This window comes from Rhincodon typus, chromosome 12 (assembly GCF_021869965.1).
Source record: "Rhincodon typus isolate 14 chromosome 12, sRhiTyp1.1, whole genome shotgun sequence".
In the NCBI taxonomy this organism is placed as follows: Eukaryota; Metazoa; Chordata; class Chondrichthyes; order Orectolobiformes; family Rhincodontidae; genus Rhincodon; species Rhincodon typus.
The window spans coordinates 38,992,305-39,011,010 of NC_063343.1; the positions used below are offsets into that span (position 1 = coordinate 38,992,305).

At 39.0% G+C, this 18,706-nt stretch overlaps 1 protein-coding gene across 1 annotated transcript in view; it reads right to left on the reverse strand.

Moving 5' to 3' along the window:
• Positions 1 to 3,774: 3,774 nt before the first annotated feature.
• Positions 3,775 to 18,706, reverse strand: part of LOC109929118 (polycystic kidney disease 2-like 2 protein) — a 46,980-nt gene continuing 32,048 nt past the window's right edge. The window contains exons 10-14 of the mRNA XM_048603973.1: positions 15,219 to 15,317; positions 12,544 to 12,662; positions 10,036 to 10,075; positions 6,993 to 7,117; positions 3,775 to 3,925 (exon numbers count right to left, since the gene is read on the reverse strand). Coding sequence (XP_048459930.1) covers positions 3,775 to 3,925; positions 6,993 to 7,117; positions 10,036 to 10,075; positions 12,544 to 12,662; positions 15,219 to 15,317 — 534 coding nt within the window. The remainder of the gene's footprint in view (positions 3,926 to 6,992; positions 7,118 to 10,035; positions 10,076 to 12,543; positions 12,663 to 15,218; positions 15,318 to 18,706) is intronic.

Below are 18,706 nucleotides of genomic sequence, written 5' to 3' on the forward strand. Positions count from 1 at the left end.
GGGGGGGGGAAAAGAAGTTGTGCTTTTCTGTTTTTCCTTCTGAATGGGACAACTCCATGTTTCCCAAATTATATTCCACCTGTTGTGTTCTTACTCTTTCACTTAATCTGTGTTGTGTCCTTTTTGAATTCCCCCTCAAGTTTCTCAACTATCCATGTCGTTAGCAAACTTGAATTTTTACTTGACCCCCTCAACAAAGTCATTGATGCAAGTTGTAAACAGTTGAGGCCCAAGCAATAAACCTTGCGGTACCACACTACATATTGCTTGCCAGTCTGAAAACTCTCATTGCTTCCAATTAATCAGGGCTCAATTCATATAAATATATCCTCTCCAACCCCAACGATCCTTAATTTTGTGCAATAATCTTTTCTGTGCATCTTTTTGAATGCTTTTTGGAAATTCCGAATATAATGCCCACCTTCTCTAACCTACACATTTATTAAAAAAAACATTCCGATAGATTTGTTGAGCACACTTTCCTCTTCTTAAATTTGTTCACTCTGCCTAATCCTTATTTTATATGCCCTGTTACCACATTCCTAACAATAGAATCCAGCAGCCACAGCCAACTTCCTGTTGAAGGCTTGTAGTCCTTTTTTCCCCCTCCCTTCACTTTTTTGCATGGAATTAGTTATGTTTGCTCCTTTCTGATTAGCTGCCTAGAATCTACGGAATTCTCGAAACCACTTCATCCAACAATTAGACATGATAGTTTTTCGGTTTGTTGGGAGTGCAGGAAACAATTCATAAATCTGAATGGTAAGACCCAAGGTAACCCAGTATTGGGCCTAAAGTTTGCAGGACAGCACAATTAGAGAACAGGACGCTACTTGTGTCACGCTGGCCCTCAGTTATGTGTGGAAGAAGAGGCTGAGTTAGCAGAAAGGAGCAGCAAGAATATAGAAATATGGTGATCTGGGATGGGGGAAGAGGTTACACAGACAAAGAACCTGTTAGAACCAGATTTGGGGTGATGTCCAGAATCTGAACATGTTTGTGATTTGGGAAGTATACCCTTCCACCCTGCTGTATGTAGATTTTTTTCTTAAAAAAAAAAAACTTGCCTTGTTAGTTGCCGTGTGCCCAATTTGGCCTGAGGTACGATCTGACTTTCTGGTGTGCGGGTGGCCTCTTATTTGAAACTAAGTGGATTGATATATATTTCTGTCCTGGGAAATGACTAATTTTATGACCACTGCCAAGATAGTGGATAGCACCAGTCTTCACCACAAATTTCTAATTTATAACAAAATTCCTGTATACCAGCATTTAGTGCCTGAAAATTGGGAGAACTGCAACTGAATATCCCAGTCTAATAATTTGGAAAGTATTTGTTATTACTAGTTTGCTTAAGTTAAAGTGATGGTGAGCTGTTATTTTCATTGTTTATTTTTATCCAAATATGTAAATATTTGCAGATCCATAAGTCACTTTACAGATTGTTTTCCTTATGAATTTAGTTATTTTATTCCTCCCACTGTGTTCCCTGACATATTTCCTACTTATAAACTCTAACTCTAGATTGCCACCTTTAGATACTTTACTACAATCTGTCTACTTAATTAATGACTTGGGATTCTGCAGCACATGGTAAAATCTGGAATCTGTTAGCTTCAATATTTGTATTTGAAAGTGACATATTTTCAGACTTCAGTAAACCAGAAAATATAACATGGATATCATAAGCAATGTTTTTATTTGCATCACATTCTTGTTAATACATTTTAAGCTCTAAATGTATTAAGACGTTCATTAAATCGGGTTTGTGTTACTAATGACTGTTCTCAAATGGCTAATCCAGTGCTTCCAAAAGTAGGACCGTTGCAGTTATAGTCTTTTCATTCAAAGTAGTCCTTTCATTTTTCTTGTTGAGTCAAGCATAGAGTTATGATACTAAATTTTTCTTACATTTCTTCTAAATTTCTTCTGATTCCGTAGACTGAATTAGAAGATGAAATAGCTTAACTGCTTTGATTATACAGTTGATCAAAAGAACCTGCCTCTTGACATTAAAGGAATTATATTATTTACACATCAAATTATATCATCTTAGTTTGTTGATGTATTATGAAAGGATTAATAACCCTCTGGGTATTGATTTTTTTTTAAAATTCCGTTCAAAGGTTCATTCTATTCATTAATTGGTGTCTGGCTCACGTGTGAAAAGAATGAATCTCAAGCGATTCCTTAGGCCAGTAGAGTCTTAATTTAAAAAAAAAAAAATCATTCACAGGATGTGGGCATCTCTGGCTAGGCCAGCATTTATTGCCCATCCCTAATTGTCCAGAAGGCAGATAAGAGTCAACCACATTGCTGACAGTCTGCAATCACATGCAGGACAGACCAAGTAAGGATGGCAGTTTCCTTCCCTAAAGGAAATTAGTGAACCAGATATATTTTTCCAACAATCAATAATGGATTCATAGTCATCATTAGACTCTTTAATTCTACCTGGGTCTCTAGATTATCAATTCAATGATAATACCCCTAGGCCATCGCCTCCCCTTGCTAAATTGATCTAGGAAGATTGAACTGCATTAAATTGTACATTCTAAAATATTTAGCAGTTCCCACATAGGCCCCAGAAGAAATGTATGTATGCGTGAGGTCTTGCACTACTTTGCCCCTCATATCAGTACTCTTGTCCTTCGTTTATAGCAAGCTGCATGATCCACCTTCAACAGCCGTCACTTGTTTTAATCGCAGTGGTTTACTCCTGCAAAGAAAACTTTCCTTTGGTGCATCTCCTTCAAAATTTGCATGTCATACTTAACAGCCATTGTGAACAGAGTGTTCAGTCCTATATTAGAGTCATAGTCATACAGCACAGAAACAGACCCTTTGGTCTAACTCATCCGTGCTGACTGAATTTCCCAACCTAAATTAGTCCCATTTGCCTGTGTTTTGGTCCATATCCCTCTAAATTGTTCCTATTAATGTACCTGTCTAAATGTCTTTTAAATGTTGTAACTGTACCTGTATTTACCACTTCCTGTGGCAGTTCATTCCATATACGGACCACTCTCTCTCTCTATGAAAAAGTTGCCCTCCTTAATGGCCCTCTTAAATCTTTCCCCCCTCACCTTAAAATTGTGTTCCTTAGTTTTGAACTCCCCAACCCTGGGGAAAAGATATTTGTTATTCACCTTTTCTATGCCCCTCATGATTTTATAAACCTCTATAAGGTCACCCTTCAACCCCCATGCTCCAGTGAAAAAAGTCCCTGCTTATCCAGCCTCTCTCAACTCTGAAACTCCCAGTGCAGGTAATTTCTGAAATTGTTGGAAAAGATCAACAACAGAAATACAGTTGATGGGAAACTTTGGTGGAAAGTCAGAATTGAGGCCACATTATAGTTTTTGTCGAGTGCTTTAATGAAATGAACAGATTACTTTCATGGTTTGAGATGTGTTTATTGAAACGATGCTGCTAATTACATCTACATTTTATAATGGTACTATTTTAGTTTTGATGAACATGTTTAGTTTTATTCTTTTGTGTATTGTAAAGTATATCCAAACCTATTAAAACTCTTGGTTTAATACATAAATTTCAAAGACTGGTATTATAATAGAATGTTATTATATAATGCCTATTTGCTATTGTTATTACAAATGTGATTAATATTAATTCATAGGATCACTCAAATCTCTGAAAGGCTGGTTAATAAATTTAAAAATATAACTAACTGACTGTGGTTGAACAGATTTGCTTATGTGAAAATCTGTGAAATCATCAGGAGAAAAAAATGTACTTTGAAATACCACTAAACTAGAACAATGTAAACTCACTGTCTGGTATCGGTGTAATTGATTTTCTGTTCTGCAAAGCTTTTTGCTTCTCAAGCTGTTCCATAATCCAAAGTATTTTAGAATTCATTTCATTCATTCTCTCCTCCAGGTGACCTGTACGCAGCAACAGACTAAGAAAACAGTAACATAAATATTGTTATTAGATCTCATTACGTTGGCCATGTGAGATTGAATAGATTTTATAATACAGGAATTCTTGAATGGTAACATGATACTGGCTGCTGGCTAGTCAGAACATCACCACGCTGCTTGTGGAAAATATATAAACAATAGAGTGAAATGCTCCTGACATCAAGATGGCCTTTGTTACATTGGTCGCTGTATTCTTGCACACATCCCACCATAGCCCACATCGTTTGGACCTCCATAATATTCTCATCCCTTTTATGCTTTAAGATGACATCCTCCAAGACATTCCGAACTCCTCAAACTATTATCCTCATCACTCAAACCTCCTAAAATGCATTCTTGTTGCTTTACATGTCACATGTACACTCTTCATCTCTCACATAAATAACACCACCCTCTCTCAAAGCTGTGCTGCTCCAGACTTCCATTTCATCTTCTGCCAAATCTGGTGCTTTAACCAAAATCGTCTTATCTTCCTTGTAGATGTGAAGGATCCCAATCTTCACCAACACACAGGTACCAAATTCCCTTTGGATCCTTTCTCCTTTTCTCTCTGACTCCCTCTCTTCTTCAGGTTTCACCATATTTTCTGACCTACCCCTCTGTGACCTTGATAGAGTGCTCTAACATGTGCAATCCATTTCACACACTTCTGTTCTCACTCGTTCACCTTCATTCCAGACCATGATGAAGTTCCCCTTGTCCTCACACTCTACACCATATCTTCCGTATTTAAAGGGTCGTCAACTGCCATATCCAATAGCTCCTGTCCTCCTAATATTCCTAAAAAAGAGACAAGAAGTTGAAGCTTTTTGTCTTGCATAGTTTGAACTTCTTGTCCCTTTGTAGCAAGTTGTGTTAAATTTGTGTAGCAAGTTTATGTTGTATTCTGCCAAGCATTTATTTCAGCATTCTGCACAGACTATATCTGTGGCAACCTTGCTCACTTCTCAGTCACTGCCAACCTCCCCCTTCCTCCGTATGGCACCTTTTCATGCAACCTTGGGAGACGCACCTCTTTTCTCAATGTCCAAGGCCACAACACTCCTTCCAAGTGGAACAGCAGTTTACTTGAATTTATTTCAATTTATTCACAGCATTTGCTGTTCACAGTGTGGCCTCCTCAGAACTGCACATACAGAAAACCAACTGGATGACTGCTTTGTGTAACACCGCTGTTCTTTCTGCAAGCACGACCTAAAGTGTCCGGCTGTTTGTCATTTTAATTCTTGACCTTGCTGCCATTATTTCAATCTGCCCATGGCCTGCTACAGAGTACAAGTGAAGTTCAATGCAAGCTTGACGAACTTTCAACTTGGGCTCTTTAAAGTCTTCTGGACTCTAAATTCAACAACTTTAGATCATAACTTTGGCTTTTATCTTGTTCATGTGATTTTGTTTCTTCCCCTCTGACCTTTTTTTGAGTTGTTCTTCATCTTATTTCTTTGTCACTTCATGTTGTGTTCTAATGGTTTTCACACCTATTTGGACACAACCTCTGTTTCTTCATTATATCCATTATTATTCTTTTTCATCAGAACAGTATTTTGTTATTTAACCTCAGCTGCCTTCCACCCTATCACAGAACTTTGTTCTTTATGCACCCACCCCCTTCCGCTGGCTTAACAGCTCTTACACCTCTATTTCTTTACAGTTCTGATGAAAGGTCATTGACCAGAAACGTTAACTCTGCTTCTCTCCACAGAGGTTATCTGACCTATTGAGGTTTTTGGCCTGTCTTTTGTTTTTATATATGATATATGACTGGAGAAATACATTGCTCAAACTCTCAAGAGAAATAAACACTCCAGAATTTGAGAAGACTTGAACACGATGAAACGAAGCAGCAAAGGGACAAGGAACTGCCTATGCAAGCCTTCCTGATGTGGACTGATACTACTTGTCACAGTTGTACATCTTTGATGCATAACCCATGTTGTATTCTGTCATAAGCTCTTCTTACAAGCTCAACATCCCAATCCATTGGTGGCACTTGAATCTTGATTTATAGGTTGATTGGACAGTGCTAACTCTTGGTTAACTTAAATTTAACTCAGTGTCTCCTTTAAAGGAATAAATTTCTGATACTATTATCGATACATTATTTGAGCAATTGTTCCATATAGCAATCCAATATTGTGTCCAGAATCACACTATCCCTCATATTGCACTTACTATGGATTTTACATTACTGGTACTTTGATGTCACACAAAAACATCTCTTCCTGTATGAACTTGTCCTATTGGACTACAAAGCTCCTGATTCATCCCCTTCAGAGCAGATAGTTATATTTTGTTTCCTTTCTCTTGTGTCTTTCATCCCAAACTGCAGAGTTTCCATCGAGTCACAGCAGGTCCCGAAGGGCTTGCTTTAGTTGCACTCTGTCTCCTCTTCCAAGACCTCTTCACATGTCCCTTCCTATGAAATACTGTATATCCTTAACTCAACCTGTCTCATAGTCTTCTTCTTTAGCAAATATGTCTCAGCCTTCTATTCTATTGCTAAGACTCATCTTTATACGTAGAACATTTGAGGAATTATTTTCATCACTGTCTTGACAGATGTGTTTATTTTGCAATTAATTTTCTATGCAGCTATAATTTTATCCCCTGTGAACATTCTTATTGCATCAGTGTTTGAAATTTAATTTAGCACTTCCAGTTCTACCACAATTTGTAGTTTCAATATATTTTCTAACTAAATCACTTCTTATTGTTCCTCTTTCTGAATCTTGGACTATTTGAATTATTAATTGACTTAAATGACTTAATAATGTAAATACTTTCCCACTCCTTATTTACAGCTTCTGCAGGGACATTCAAATCGTTATTAATTAATTAAAGCTTTTTTGATTCGTAGAGTTTCCTACTTCGTCAGACTACATTTTTGTCCTCCAGAATTCTCCCCTGTTATTTTGATTTCTAGAGAGAATCCCAACTACTTAATGAAACCGTAAGTTACATTCTAAAACTCTAATGACTTTATGATTATGATGTTGTACTATCTATAACCCAGCATGTGTATACAAACTGTTTATAAGGACTCACAATTGATAGTCTTTAGCAGAAACCTGTTGATTTGAATTCTTCACAGGCTTGGGTTGGGCAATGGGTTCTTTTGCAGAATCAGTATAATAATATTTATTTGCAATATTTTGTCGATGTAGTATTCTCTGTTCAAAAACAAAAAGAATTGAAAAGTCTGGATTATAGACTAAGATAACGGAAAATAATAGCTTGAATTATTTGCTGCATGAACAGGCAAGATAATGAACTGCAGCTACATTTAGCAATGAAATTTAACAGGGCTAAAATACCATTTCCAAATGAGTGGTGAGCCTCATTAGTTAACTTGCTTGATGTAGTTGTTGGCAATGATATACTCTTTTTATACAGTATGTATCAGCAATATTTTTATAACTGACATCTATGAATTGTATTGCACAACTTCCAGATCATGCATCTGGTATAAAAGAGAAAATTTGAATAGAGCATGCAGCATAAAACCTATAAATAGGTGTTCACGTCATTCTAGAACTGTCGATAATTTCTCACATTGTGTTAAAATTTTGACTTTTTCCTCTATTATTTCTCTTGCAAAATTTTTTTCAAATAATTATTAATATGTAATGTAGCAGGTAATTTTCACCTTTACCCATTTAACACCCAAAATGGGGCAAAGGTGTAACATAAATCTGAAGAAGGACTATTCACTGGTTCTCATTGATTGATTGTTTACTTGTTCTGATTTTTCAGACAGAACCAATTCAGACAGCTGGAGTTCTCACTGCAATCACCCTGGGGCCTCATTGATATGTGCAAATAATGAAGGTTAAGACCTCACAATGCCACTACCAGTACTTCTAACTGACCAAATGCAGTGGAATCTGGGCAGCCACTATATTCAGTGGTATTTAAAGGGGCCTCAGCTAAGAGGCAGGAAAAGTCTCAGGAGACATTTTCATCAGTCACACTGTAATTTTTCCGATGTAGATTATTTTAAGGTGTTTGTTCTGAACTCTTGCAAGGTTTCTGACAATGCACTTTTCTCTGGCAATTCTTCCAGCAGTTTACTGTGGCCAGAGGCAGAGCAATACTGACCAAAGCTGTAAGAAAAACAGAGATGGGCTGAGGAGGCAACAATGTGGAAAATGGTATTTTCTCGGGATCAGTACTAGTCCTTTGTTTTTCACCATCGATAGCAAGCCTTCCAAAAGTGTTGGTCCAAGTAGGGATGCAAGCTGAAATTTTGGGGTCCCAAACTCTGAGACAGCATTGGTCAACCATGGAGCTCTGACCAAGTTATAAGAGCTGTGATCCTTCTTTTACAGGTCCCCCACTCCACGCCCAGTCCTCACTGAGGGGTTGGGACAATTTTCAAATCTTAATTCTAGGCCACAATAACGTAAAGTCTGAAAGGCCCCTGATACGTAGGAACAACTTGGAAGAACAAATAGAGAACTGTTTGCAATTACGTTAAGTGAAGAAGCACAGCAAGTTCTGCAGCTGGGAGCACAATATTCCCAAAAGTTCAAAGGCAGAGTTGGGACTGATATTTTATGCCCTTCCCCCAAAACAGCATGGAGTTAGGGCATTTTTAATCGGGTGGGAATACTGCCACCTTCTTGTCTCAAGCCAATTAATTCCATGCCAGGAAAGCTTAGGGACAGTCCTGCTGAAAGATATAGCCCTTACACAGACAATTTATCCATTTTCAGGTGCCTTCCCTATATTGGTGAGGATACTGGTTTGGTTTTTGCAATTGGGAAGATGAAATGGTCTGCCCATATTACATTTTACCTAATAATTCATTCCTTTTCATAGTCAGGTATAAGGTATAGAATATAAATTCTTGACAAATTGTTCAATCTTGACAAAGAAATTTAATCATCTTTACAGCCCTCAAAATTGATTATAACCAAGTATTCATATAGCTTTTTTTGAAGAGATTATTCAACAGAGGATTAATCTAGCGTTACCTTGATAAGTTTAAGTATATGACAAAAAGCATAGGTTTCTTCATTATTCAGCATATCACAACATGATGATAATATATCTGCCAATTAGGATTAACTATTACCTTTGCATTGTTTCCAAACCTCAAATTAAACAGGAAGCAACATGAATTATCTAATCTGATTGTTATGATCGAGGCTGGAGGAGTGCACCATCTCTCTAACCCACTACTCCATGAATCACAACATAAAATCAAAGTACTTTTTCCAACTACCAAGGTGACCATTAAATATATCAGTTTTAGACAAAAAGACCTATCAACCTGTTACTTTTAAAATAAACATAATCATCAGCTTATTATCAAAACAAAATACATTCAATGAAGATGCAAAAGTTGGTTGATATATTCAGTCAGTAATTTGGAAATATAAGTAGTTATCCCTCGAAATATCCCCAAAATATAGACAAATGCAAACATACTCTGTTCAGGAAAACAGGACAAAACAAGACTTCCCTGCAGGGATTGATTTTTTTTTGAGGAAAAAGGACCTTTGGCTCATTGGTAATTTTTGAAAGTAAAAAAGGATGGAATATTGACTGTTCTGGAATGTGTTGTTCTGATGTTCTAGCATGTGTGGTCAATTCAGTAATCGCACAGGGTTAAACCTCTGAAATGCTGAACACATAGCACACTTAGGAAATACTTTCTTGAATTTTTTTTCAATTATTCTTTCAAAAGAACAAATACGTTTCACACTAAACTCAACAAAAGGGTTTTCCCCCCGAGAAATTAGAAAGATCAGTTAGGGAGCTTCTTTTTAACAGATTTCCCTCCAACTCATCCTGACCTTGACTCCCTCCAAACCAGATAAAATAAATACCTTTCCCAACCGGTCACTGTCCAAAACAGCATGGTTTTACAGTAAAGCGAGCAGTTATCATCAGTCATGTGATTGACAGAAAATGTTGTTTAAAAAAATTCCAATTCCATCATCAGCTTTCAAATACTTCTTTTAAAGCAACCACTCCATGTATATTCACAAAACCTAAACTAAATCTATTTTACACAATCCTTCAACATGTAAGACCTCTAAGAAATACTGGATATAAAGCAGCTTTATAACATATATCTCACCAATTTAGATTCTGTAAGTTCATCCTCTTCATCTTCATCCCTATAAGCATTAATGAAGAATAATTTGTCTTTTATATTAGCGTTTTATTCACTACTTTCATATTTGTGCATATTAAATAAATACTTCATAATTATGACAAATAGGCACTTATTGTAACATTTCCACTATGAAATCATTAACATTTTGAAACCATTTTACCTCATAAAATAGCCATAACAGTATTTCTTTGTGGTTAGTTTTTTTTGTTCCTCTATAGTCGATAAATTATTTGCAATTTATCAGGCATTGAACAGCTTCCAGACATCAAAATAACACTCTGAGCTGACCACTAGCAAATGCAAAATTGTGGGTCAAAGATGAAGCCTTTTTATTCTAGAACTTAGTCTTGAGTAGCACCAGACTTCCATAAACATGCTCAATGTTAATAATGAGTGAACCTCACCGTAGCTGTCTCTTGATACTGATTGTCAATAGGCTCAACAATGCTGGGAGCTGTTTGAGCCAAACCAGTTCTCTCATACACATCCAACTGGCTTCACTAGATGGCTCTGTCACAACCTTTAGCATTGTCCTTGCTAGCTTGACCATAGCTAGGCAGCTTAGCAGTGCTAAGATCTAATCTAGTACATCTGTGCAATATAATCACTGTGCCATGAACTATATCTCACCATGATCAGATGTTTCAAAGTTCTGTTGTTAATAGTTGTTCAGGTGGGAGCCACTCCATAAGCATACAACGTGGTTTGGTATCCAAAGAAATTATAACTAATTTACTTTCTGTGGCCATTTTTATGTGTAAATTAAGAACAAAAACAGAAGTTGCTGGAAAAGCTCAGCAGGTCTGGCAGCCTTTGTGAAGAAAAATCGGAGTTAATGTTTCTGGTCTGGTGAACCTTCCTCAGAACTGTAGTCAATAAATTATTTGTAGGTCTTTTATTTGCAGCTTCAATCTTTATGGTCAACCTGCCTTTCAAATATAAAGGAGATCATAGCAATAACCATCATTATGACTACTACAGCACCAATGATTCCTGCACGAACCATAGAGCCCTACAGTGTGGTGGCAGGCCATTCGGCCCATTGAGTCCACAATGAACCTCCAAACAGCATCCCAGCCAGACATATGCCCCTACCCTATCCCTATAACCCTGCATTTCCCATGGCTAATCCACCTAACCTACACATCGCTGGACACTATGGGCAATTTAGCACAGCCAATGCACCTAACCTGCACATCTTTGGACTGTGGGAGGAAACCAGAACACCCAGAGGAAACACACACAGACACAGGGTGAATGTGCAAACTCCACACAGACAGTCATCCCAGGGTGGAATTGAAGCTAGGTCCCTAGTGCCGTGGGACAGCAGCTCTGGCCACTGAGCCACCATGTCACCTCCATGGTTCCAACATCTGTGGAGGCGACCATTCCTTCCATGATTTCTGCACAGCGTCGATGCCATGCACCAGAACCCCACACAAGTTAGTTGTAGTAGTATTTTAGAGATACCCCAGCAGGAATGAGAACACACTCTGTAATTGCTGGAGCTCTGGAAACATCATGCTTTTAATGACTGACTCCTAATACCCCTCCAAAAAAATTCCCCTGCTGTGTGTTTAAGGTCTAGAATGGGCTTTGAGACCATAGCATTCTCCCTCAGAAGCAACAGCACACCTGAGCCAAGTTGACAATTCACCTGATGATTATTCATGAAAAACAACATGTAGTAAAACATTTGTTGACTAATTCCTATTCTGCGTCTTTTTGGTTATATCTCACTTTTGGCCGTATGAGCTGTTAAAGAGAACTCAAAGGTCCGAGCTTATCTCTCGATAGAATTCAGGCAAGGAGAGGTAGCCCCCATTACCAACTGAGTACAATGCTGGACAACTTTACAGGTTGGCATCAGTTTCACATTCTAGTGATTGTAACAAGGTCAGCCAGGTACACCTCATGGAATACAGGTTAATATGTTAATCTGGTCCATCAGGGAGCCCTGGCTGACAGATATAAACAGGTTCTGTTCCTTCTGAGAGCTGGCTCTGAGCAAGCTGGACTAGTGTCAAGGACTCGCCCCGTGTAAATAAAGGGTGATGGGATACCGGCCTCTGTGGAGTTATTACTATGGACCTTCTGGAGAAAGGTCCTGACCTGAAATGTCAACTTTCCTGCTCCTCTGATGCTGCCTGGCCCATTGTGCTCCTCCAGCTCCACGCTGTGTTATCTCTGACTCCAGCATCAGCAGTTCTTACTATCTCTATTTCACACATTAGTTTTATTTGCAAAACCAACGCTAAATTATGACTCGGGTAGTTCCTTGAAGTAGCTGTGATTTCACTGAGAGGATGAAAAAAGTCCAGCAGAGTTACAGCGCTAGAGTTGAAGTCACGCTGAGGAAACTCCTGGCCATACATGCCTTTGACATTTCCATCTGTTTCAGTCTACAAAAAGTGACATTGTAGCTGGATTATAAGGTACCAAAAATAAAATACAGAATTTGGATCATACTTTTCAAAATCATCCTCTGGAGCTTTCTGAGTTTCCTTGTCACCCTTGTAGACAGCTGACCGATAGGCAAGGGATGATGTTTTTTTTAAATTGAGTCTCGCAAGGAAGCTATGATAGCCCTGTAATGAATAGTACCCATCAATACTTGATCTATCAAAGTGACCATCTAAACAATCTCTATTTTATTACCTTAGAAATCATCCTTCACGTTTAGAACATAAAATTTATATTTATTTTGGATTGTAAGTCCACAAGAAATGCACACTTTCTTACTGCATCATTGTATTCCACTGACAAATATAACCTTTTTAAACCTGTTCATTGATATGAAATGAAGACATAACCATTATTATCCAGGAAGAGCAAATTCTTTCCATATAATAACCTGAATCTGCAGGGAATGGCAAACACTTTTTGCTGCTCCTACTCCTGTACTTTGATGTTACAAACTAAATTTCTGGTCAGGACATCCTAATGCAGCCTGCTCAGGAATGTGGACAATATCCGATACCAGAGTCCTGCTTTACAGCATCAGGGGATGACAAGCCACACGCCTTTTGCCGCACTACACTAGTTGCCATATTTTGCTAAGGTTTGATTCAGTTTCAGGACATTTAAATAATTTTTTAGTGTGCCAGTAAATGAGTGTAAGTGAGGTAAGTGGATAGGCTGGCAGTTGGCCGGGATTGTAGGCAAGCAGGGGAATAACATGGTAGGGTGGCATGGGAGAGGGTTAGGAGAGTCACAAGGAAGGTGGCAGAGGGTCAGAAGGAGTCAGATGTTAGGAGGGGATATCTGGGGTGAGCAGTGGGCTGTTGGTGGAGTCCGTTGTGTGGTCAACCAAAGAATTAGGCAGCGTTTTAATCTTTCTAACATTTCCTGGGTAATGATCCAGGTAAGCAAATCAGAACTCTTCCAAGTCTCCAACTGGAACTTAGAGTCAGAAACATCCACGCAGGGCTGGGAACTACCAACCAGAAGTTTAAACTTTTGATGGAAAATTCCCATAGAGTCAGTGTGTTGGGAATCCTAAGGGGATCAAATGAGTAAGTTTTGGAACCCATCCAGTCTGCAATTATCCAGAGACCAAAGGATCTGGGCCATTCTGATGGTTTAAAAGTGATGAAGAGATTTTTGACTGTACTAAAGAAATCCACAAGTCACCATTATGGTGAACTTCCTTGCTAGTTTTGCCATAATTCTGAAGTAAAATTGGTCTAGATAAATCTTTGAGATGGAAAAATAGGGCAGAATCTGAGTTTATTAGCTTTCTGTCACAAAATTCCCTCACCCACCCCCAACCCTGAAATCTCTCATGCTTTCCAGACCTTCATTGAATTTGTCCGCTGAGTCTAAAGTGCACTCCAGCATTCTACTTCTGCATTTTAAAATCATGAATTACTAGGGGTATTTTGGATTGAAATGTCTAATCTTAGTGTCATGATTTTTAAAAATTATTTCATGAGATTGGACATTGCTGACCAGACCAGCATTTGTTGCCCATCCCTTACAGCCTTTGAGAAAGTGGTGTTTGTAGCAATTCAAGGGACAATGGTTAGATTCTCTCTTGTTGGAGATGATCATTGCCTGGTATTTGTACAGCATGATTATTACTAGTCACTTCTCAGCCCAAATCTAAACGTTGTCCAGGTTTCACTATATGAGAACAAAGGTTGCTTTAGTATGAGGACTTGTGAATGGTACTCAATATTGTGCAGTCATCAGTGATCACTCCTACTTCTGACCATGAATGGAGCGAAGGTCATTGCTAAAGCAACTGAAGATGTTTGAGCTGAGGCCCTAACCTGAGCACCTCCTGCAGCAGGGTCCTGGAACCCAGATGATTGGCCTCCAACAACGCATCCATATACTCTTCATTTCTCTTCTTCCCTGGTTTATGTCAACAATCTCTTTGCCCATCTTTCTTTTTTCTGTCTTGATCTGGGCTCCCCATCACCACCCCCAGCATAACTAACATTCTTTTCCTAGCTGCTATCTTCACAGATCCTGCCAGATCTACTGAGTTTCTCCAGCATTTCTGTTCTTGTTTGTTTCAGATCTCCAGCATCTGCAGTTCTTTGCTTTATTTTACCCAACCATATTTCTTTGTGCTCGTGTCACTCAAATTAGCTTACCCCTTGATTCACAAGTTTTGCAAGTGTTCCTTGATGTCGCAGTTGGTCAAATTCTGACTTGATGACTCTTACTGCGCCTCAGGACCTCAGCTCTCTGTCCATGTTTGTACCAATGATCTAATGAGGTCAGGAGCTGATTGGCTCCAATAGAACAGATGGAGGATTGCTGGAGTTTTATGAAGAATTTCCACGGTTCAGAACATTTTCTTTTGCCCTAAATAAGTAGTCACTTTGAATTTCATCACTGCTGATGTGATAAGCTAACCAGAATGTTTTTAACTCTACCCATCACCTTTTACAGTAAAGTTTGGTGTTCCCTCTTCCACCACCATGCAGGGAGAGGGGCTGTAACACATGATGGAGCAAAGGAGCATTTAAGAAGAATGCACCTCAACATATAGTACCCACCTCCTGTAGAATGTACATAATAATTTACTTATAACCATTACGATTCGCAAAACAAACTCATATATGTGCAACATAAATAAAAATGTAAATTTTACCTGCATTCAGAATAAATGTGCACAATTAAATTCCTACCTTTCTGAACACATCATAAATGTCAAAATCTACTTCTTTTAATGTTTTGTCATCCTTGACTTCAGAATACGTGTCATTAATGATAGCCAAGAACACATTCTGTAAAGAAGCAAATCAATGTTGTCATCTAAAGTGCACTAACTATACACAGGTAAGAGCAAAAATACTTTTACGTATAAAATATACCATAGAAGACTTCTTACAAAGCAAAATTACAGAAACTGAACTGCAACACTGGTAATTGCAAGCAAGTGGAGATCAACTTTCAAGACTTCACTGGCAACATGGAACCTAACCATGGCAAATATGGAAAATTGGAGCTCATCCAATACAGTTAATTTGAATGGCAGAAAATGTTTAAAAGGTAAAGCAACAGAAGCTATGATACAGGCATCCATGAATCTCAATTAATCATTCAGGTACATGAACTCCTCCATTACGGTTCACATTAGCATGCAGTTTACTCATGCAAGTTAAGAACTCTTGTGGATTGTCTGTTGAAGCAAGTTTGCAGCAAATGTTTGTAAATGTTATTTTCCCCAACCAGCATTGTTCTGTTGACACATTAATTCTGCATACTTTATTTGATCTCTTAAGTTTTCTTTGCTTAAAAAAAAGCTCTAGATTTGGCTCTATGACTAAGGTATAGGTTTCAAGATCATTCATGCTGAGATGCAAGTTTAAGCTAACAGCTTGAAGGCTGGAAATTGCTCTTACTGTCCCTATGGCATTGTATGAATTAGACAAACAGGAACAATTAACAAGCTGAAGTATTTTCAAGCTGAGAGTCACCTCAGGGGTTATGTTTACTGCCATCAATATAAAGATGATGAATATAGTACTATATGTTTGCAGTGTATACACTATATGTTTACAGCACGTAACACTTTTTTTTAGTGCTTTCACAACATTTGATGCCACTGGCTAGGCCAACGTTAAATGCCAGACTCAAAACATTAACTCTATTTCTCTCCACAGGTGGTGCCAGACCTGCTGAGCTTCTCCAACATTCTCTGTGTTTGTTGTAGATTTGCACATGGAGATATAAACTCTCCGTTTACCCAATCAAATCCCTTATGAATCTTGTATGTTTTATTAAGGTCGCCTCTCATTCTTCTAAACTCCAATGAGTACAGGCCCAACCTACTCAACCTCTCCTTATAAGACAGTCCCTCTATTCCCTGGGTCAGTTAAGTGAACCTTCTCAGAACAGATTCCGAAGCAATAGAATCATAGAGTCATAATGTATGGAAACAGACCCTTCGGTCCAATTAGTCCATACCAACCATGTTCCCAAACCAAACTAATCCCACTCGCTGTGTATGGCCCATATCCTCCAAACCTTTCCGATTCAAGCACTGATCCAAATATGTTCTAAATGTTGTAACTGTACCTGCATCCACCACTTCTTCTGGCAGTTTATTGCCAAAGAAACCACCCTCTGTGTAAAAGAGTTGCCCCTCATGTCCTTTCTAAATTTTTCTCCCCTCACCTTAAAAATATGCCCCCTGGTTTTAAACTCCCTACTGTAGGGAAAAGACCCTTGCTATTCACCTTATCCATGCCCCTCGTGATTTTATAAACCTCTATAAGGTCACCCCTGCACCTCCTATGCTCCACTGAAAAAGTCCCAGCCTATCTTTATAACTCAAATCCTCCATTCCTGGCAACATCCTGGTAAAGAGATAACAAGGTGTAGAGCTGGATGAACACAGCAGGCCAGGCAGCATCAGAGGAGCAGGAAAGCTGACGTTTCGGGTCTGAACCCTTCTTCAGAAATCATTTTCTCCTTCATTTCTGAAGAAGGGTTCAGACCCGAAACGTCAGCTTTCCTGCTCCTCTGATGCTGCCTGGCCTGCTGTGTTCATCTAACTCTACACCTCGTTATCTCAGATCCTCCAGCATCGGCAGTTCCTACTATCCCCAACATCCTGGTAAATATTTTCTGAATGGTCTCTAGTGTAATAATATCCTTCCTACAGCAGGGTGACCAGTACTGCATGCAGTAGAGGCCTCACCAACGTCCTGGACAACCTGAACATATTCAGTTGCTGTAGTTTATATAGATTTTAGCAAAGCTTTTGACAAGGTCCCACATGGGAGACTGACTGAGAAGCACATGGAATTGAGGGAAACTTGGCAAGGTTAGTCAGAAACTGGCTTAGTAATAGGACACAAAGAGTAACGGTAGAAGGCTGTGTGAGTGACTGGAGGCCGGTGCCCAGCGGTGTACCACGAGAATCAGTACTGGGACCCTTATTGTTTGTTGTATACATAAATGATATAGGTGAAAATATGGAAGAAATGTTAAGGAAATTTGCAGACAATACCATCATTAGTAGAGTGGTTCATAGCAAAGAAGAGGGTTGTAGGTTACAGAAAGTTATAGATGGTTTGGTCAGATGGGCAGACCAGCGGTGGTTGGTATTTAACCCTGATAACTACAAGGTGATGCACTTTGGAAGAAGGAACAAGATGAGGGTGTATTGAATGAATGGGAGGACGCTGGGTCACTCAGAGGAACAGAGGGATCTTGGGATAATTATTCAGATCCCTGAAATCAGCAGAGCATGTGAACAAGACAGTTGAGAAGACATATGGAAAACTTGCTTTTATCAGTTGTGGCATAAAATAGTCAAGTGGAGTCAGCATGGAAAATGCGGCAAGCGGAGCATATGTGATGCAGAGTATGCCAATGGAAGTGGATACCCTCGCCGTCCTGTCTGAGCTTGGGGAACACAACTTGAGTGAAGGTAATTCTATGGCCCAGAGGGACTCTAGGTCAGCCTACAGCAAAACCCCAAAACTAAGCTAAGCCTCAGCCAAACAAATCACATTTTCCTCAGGATCTGTTGGACTATTGGATAGGCAAATTATTGGACTTGCTGCCGGTATGCGGACTCAAGACAGCAAAGGAGTCCCACTAGACCTAAATGGAGTAAGAGAACGCACAGGCTGGAGAGTACACACACTGGAAAGCCTGCCTACATCCGATTTGCAACAGTTAAATTGCTAAGCAACATCCAAGTCAGAACCAATCAAAATAAACGTCTGGTTAAATGATCAGTCAGTTCTAATGGAGGTTGATACCAGCATGGCCCTTTCATGGTTGCAGAACCTGTCTTTAACAAAATTCATTCTGGACTCCAACCCTTGCATTTGTGGAAGACCTTGGCTAGTCTGAGAACTTATACGAAGCAGATTAAGGGTAAAACTTCGGTTCCGGTCTGTTATGAGAAACAGCTGGTTCAGTTACCATGGATTGTAGTAAAATTCTCAGCCCCAAGCCTGATGGGACAAGATTAGTTGAGAAAGATTCCCCTTGATTGACTCAACATTTTTTGATTAGAAAATAGCTGCCTGGGTGAAGTCCTAATTAATTACCCAGAAGGTTTTCACGAAGGTCTAGAGACTATCAAAGGAGCCAAGGCCACCTTGCATGTTGACCAGGAAGCAATTCCATGATTCTGCAAGGCTTGCTCAGTGCT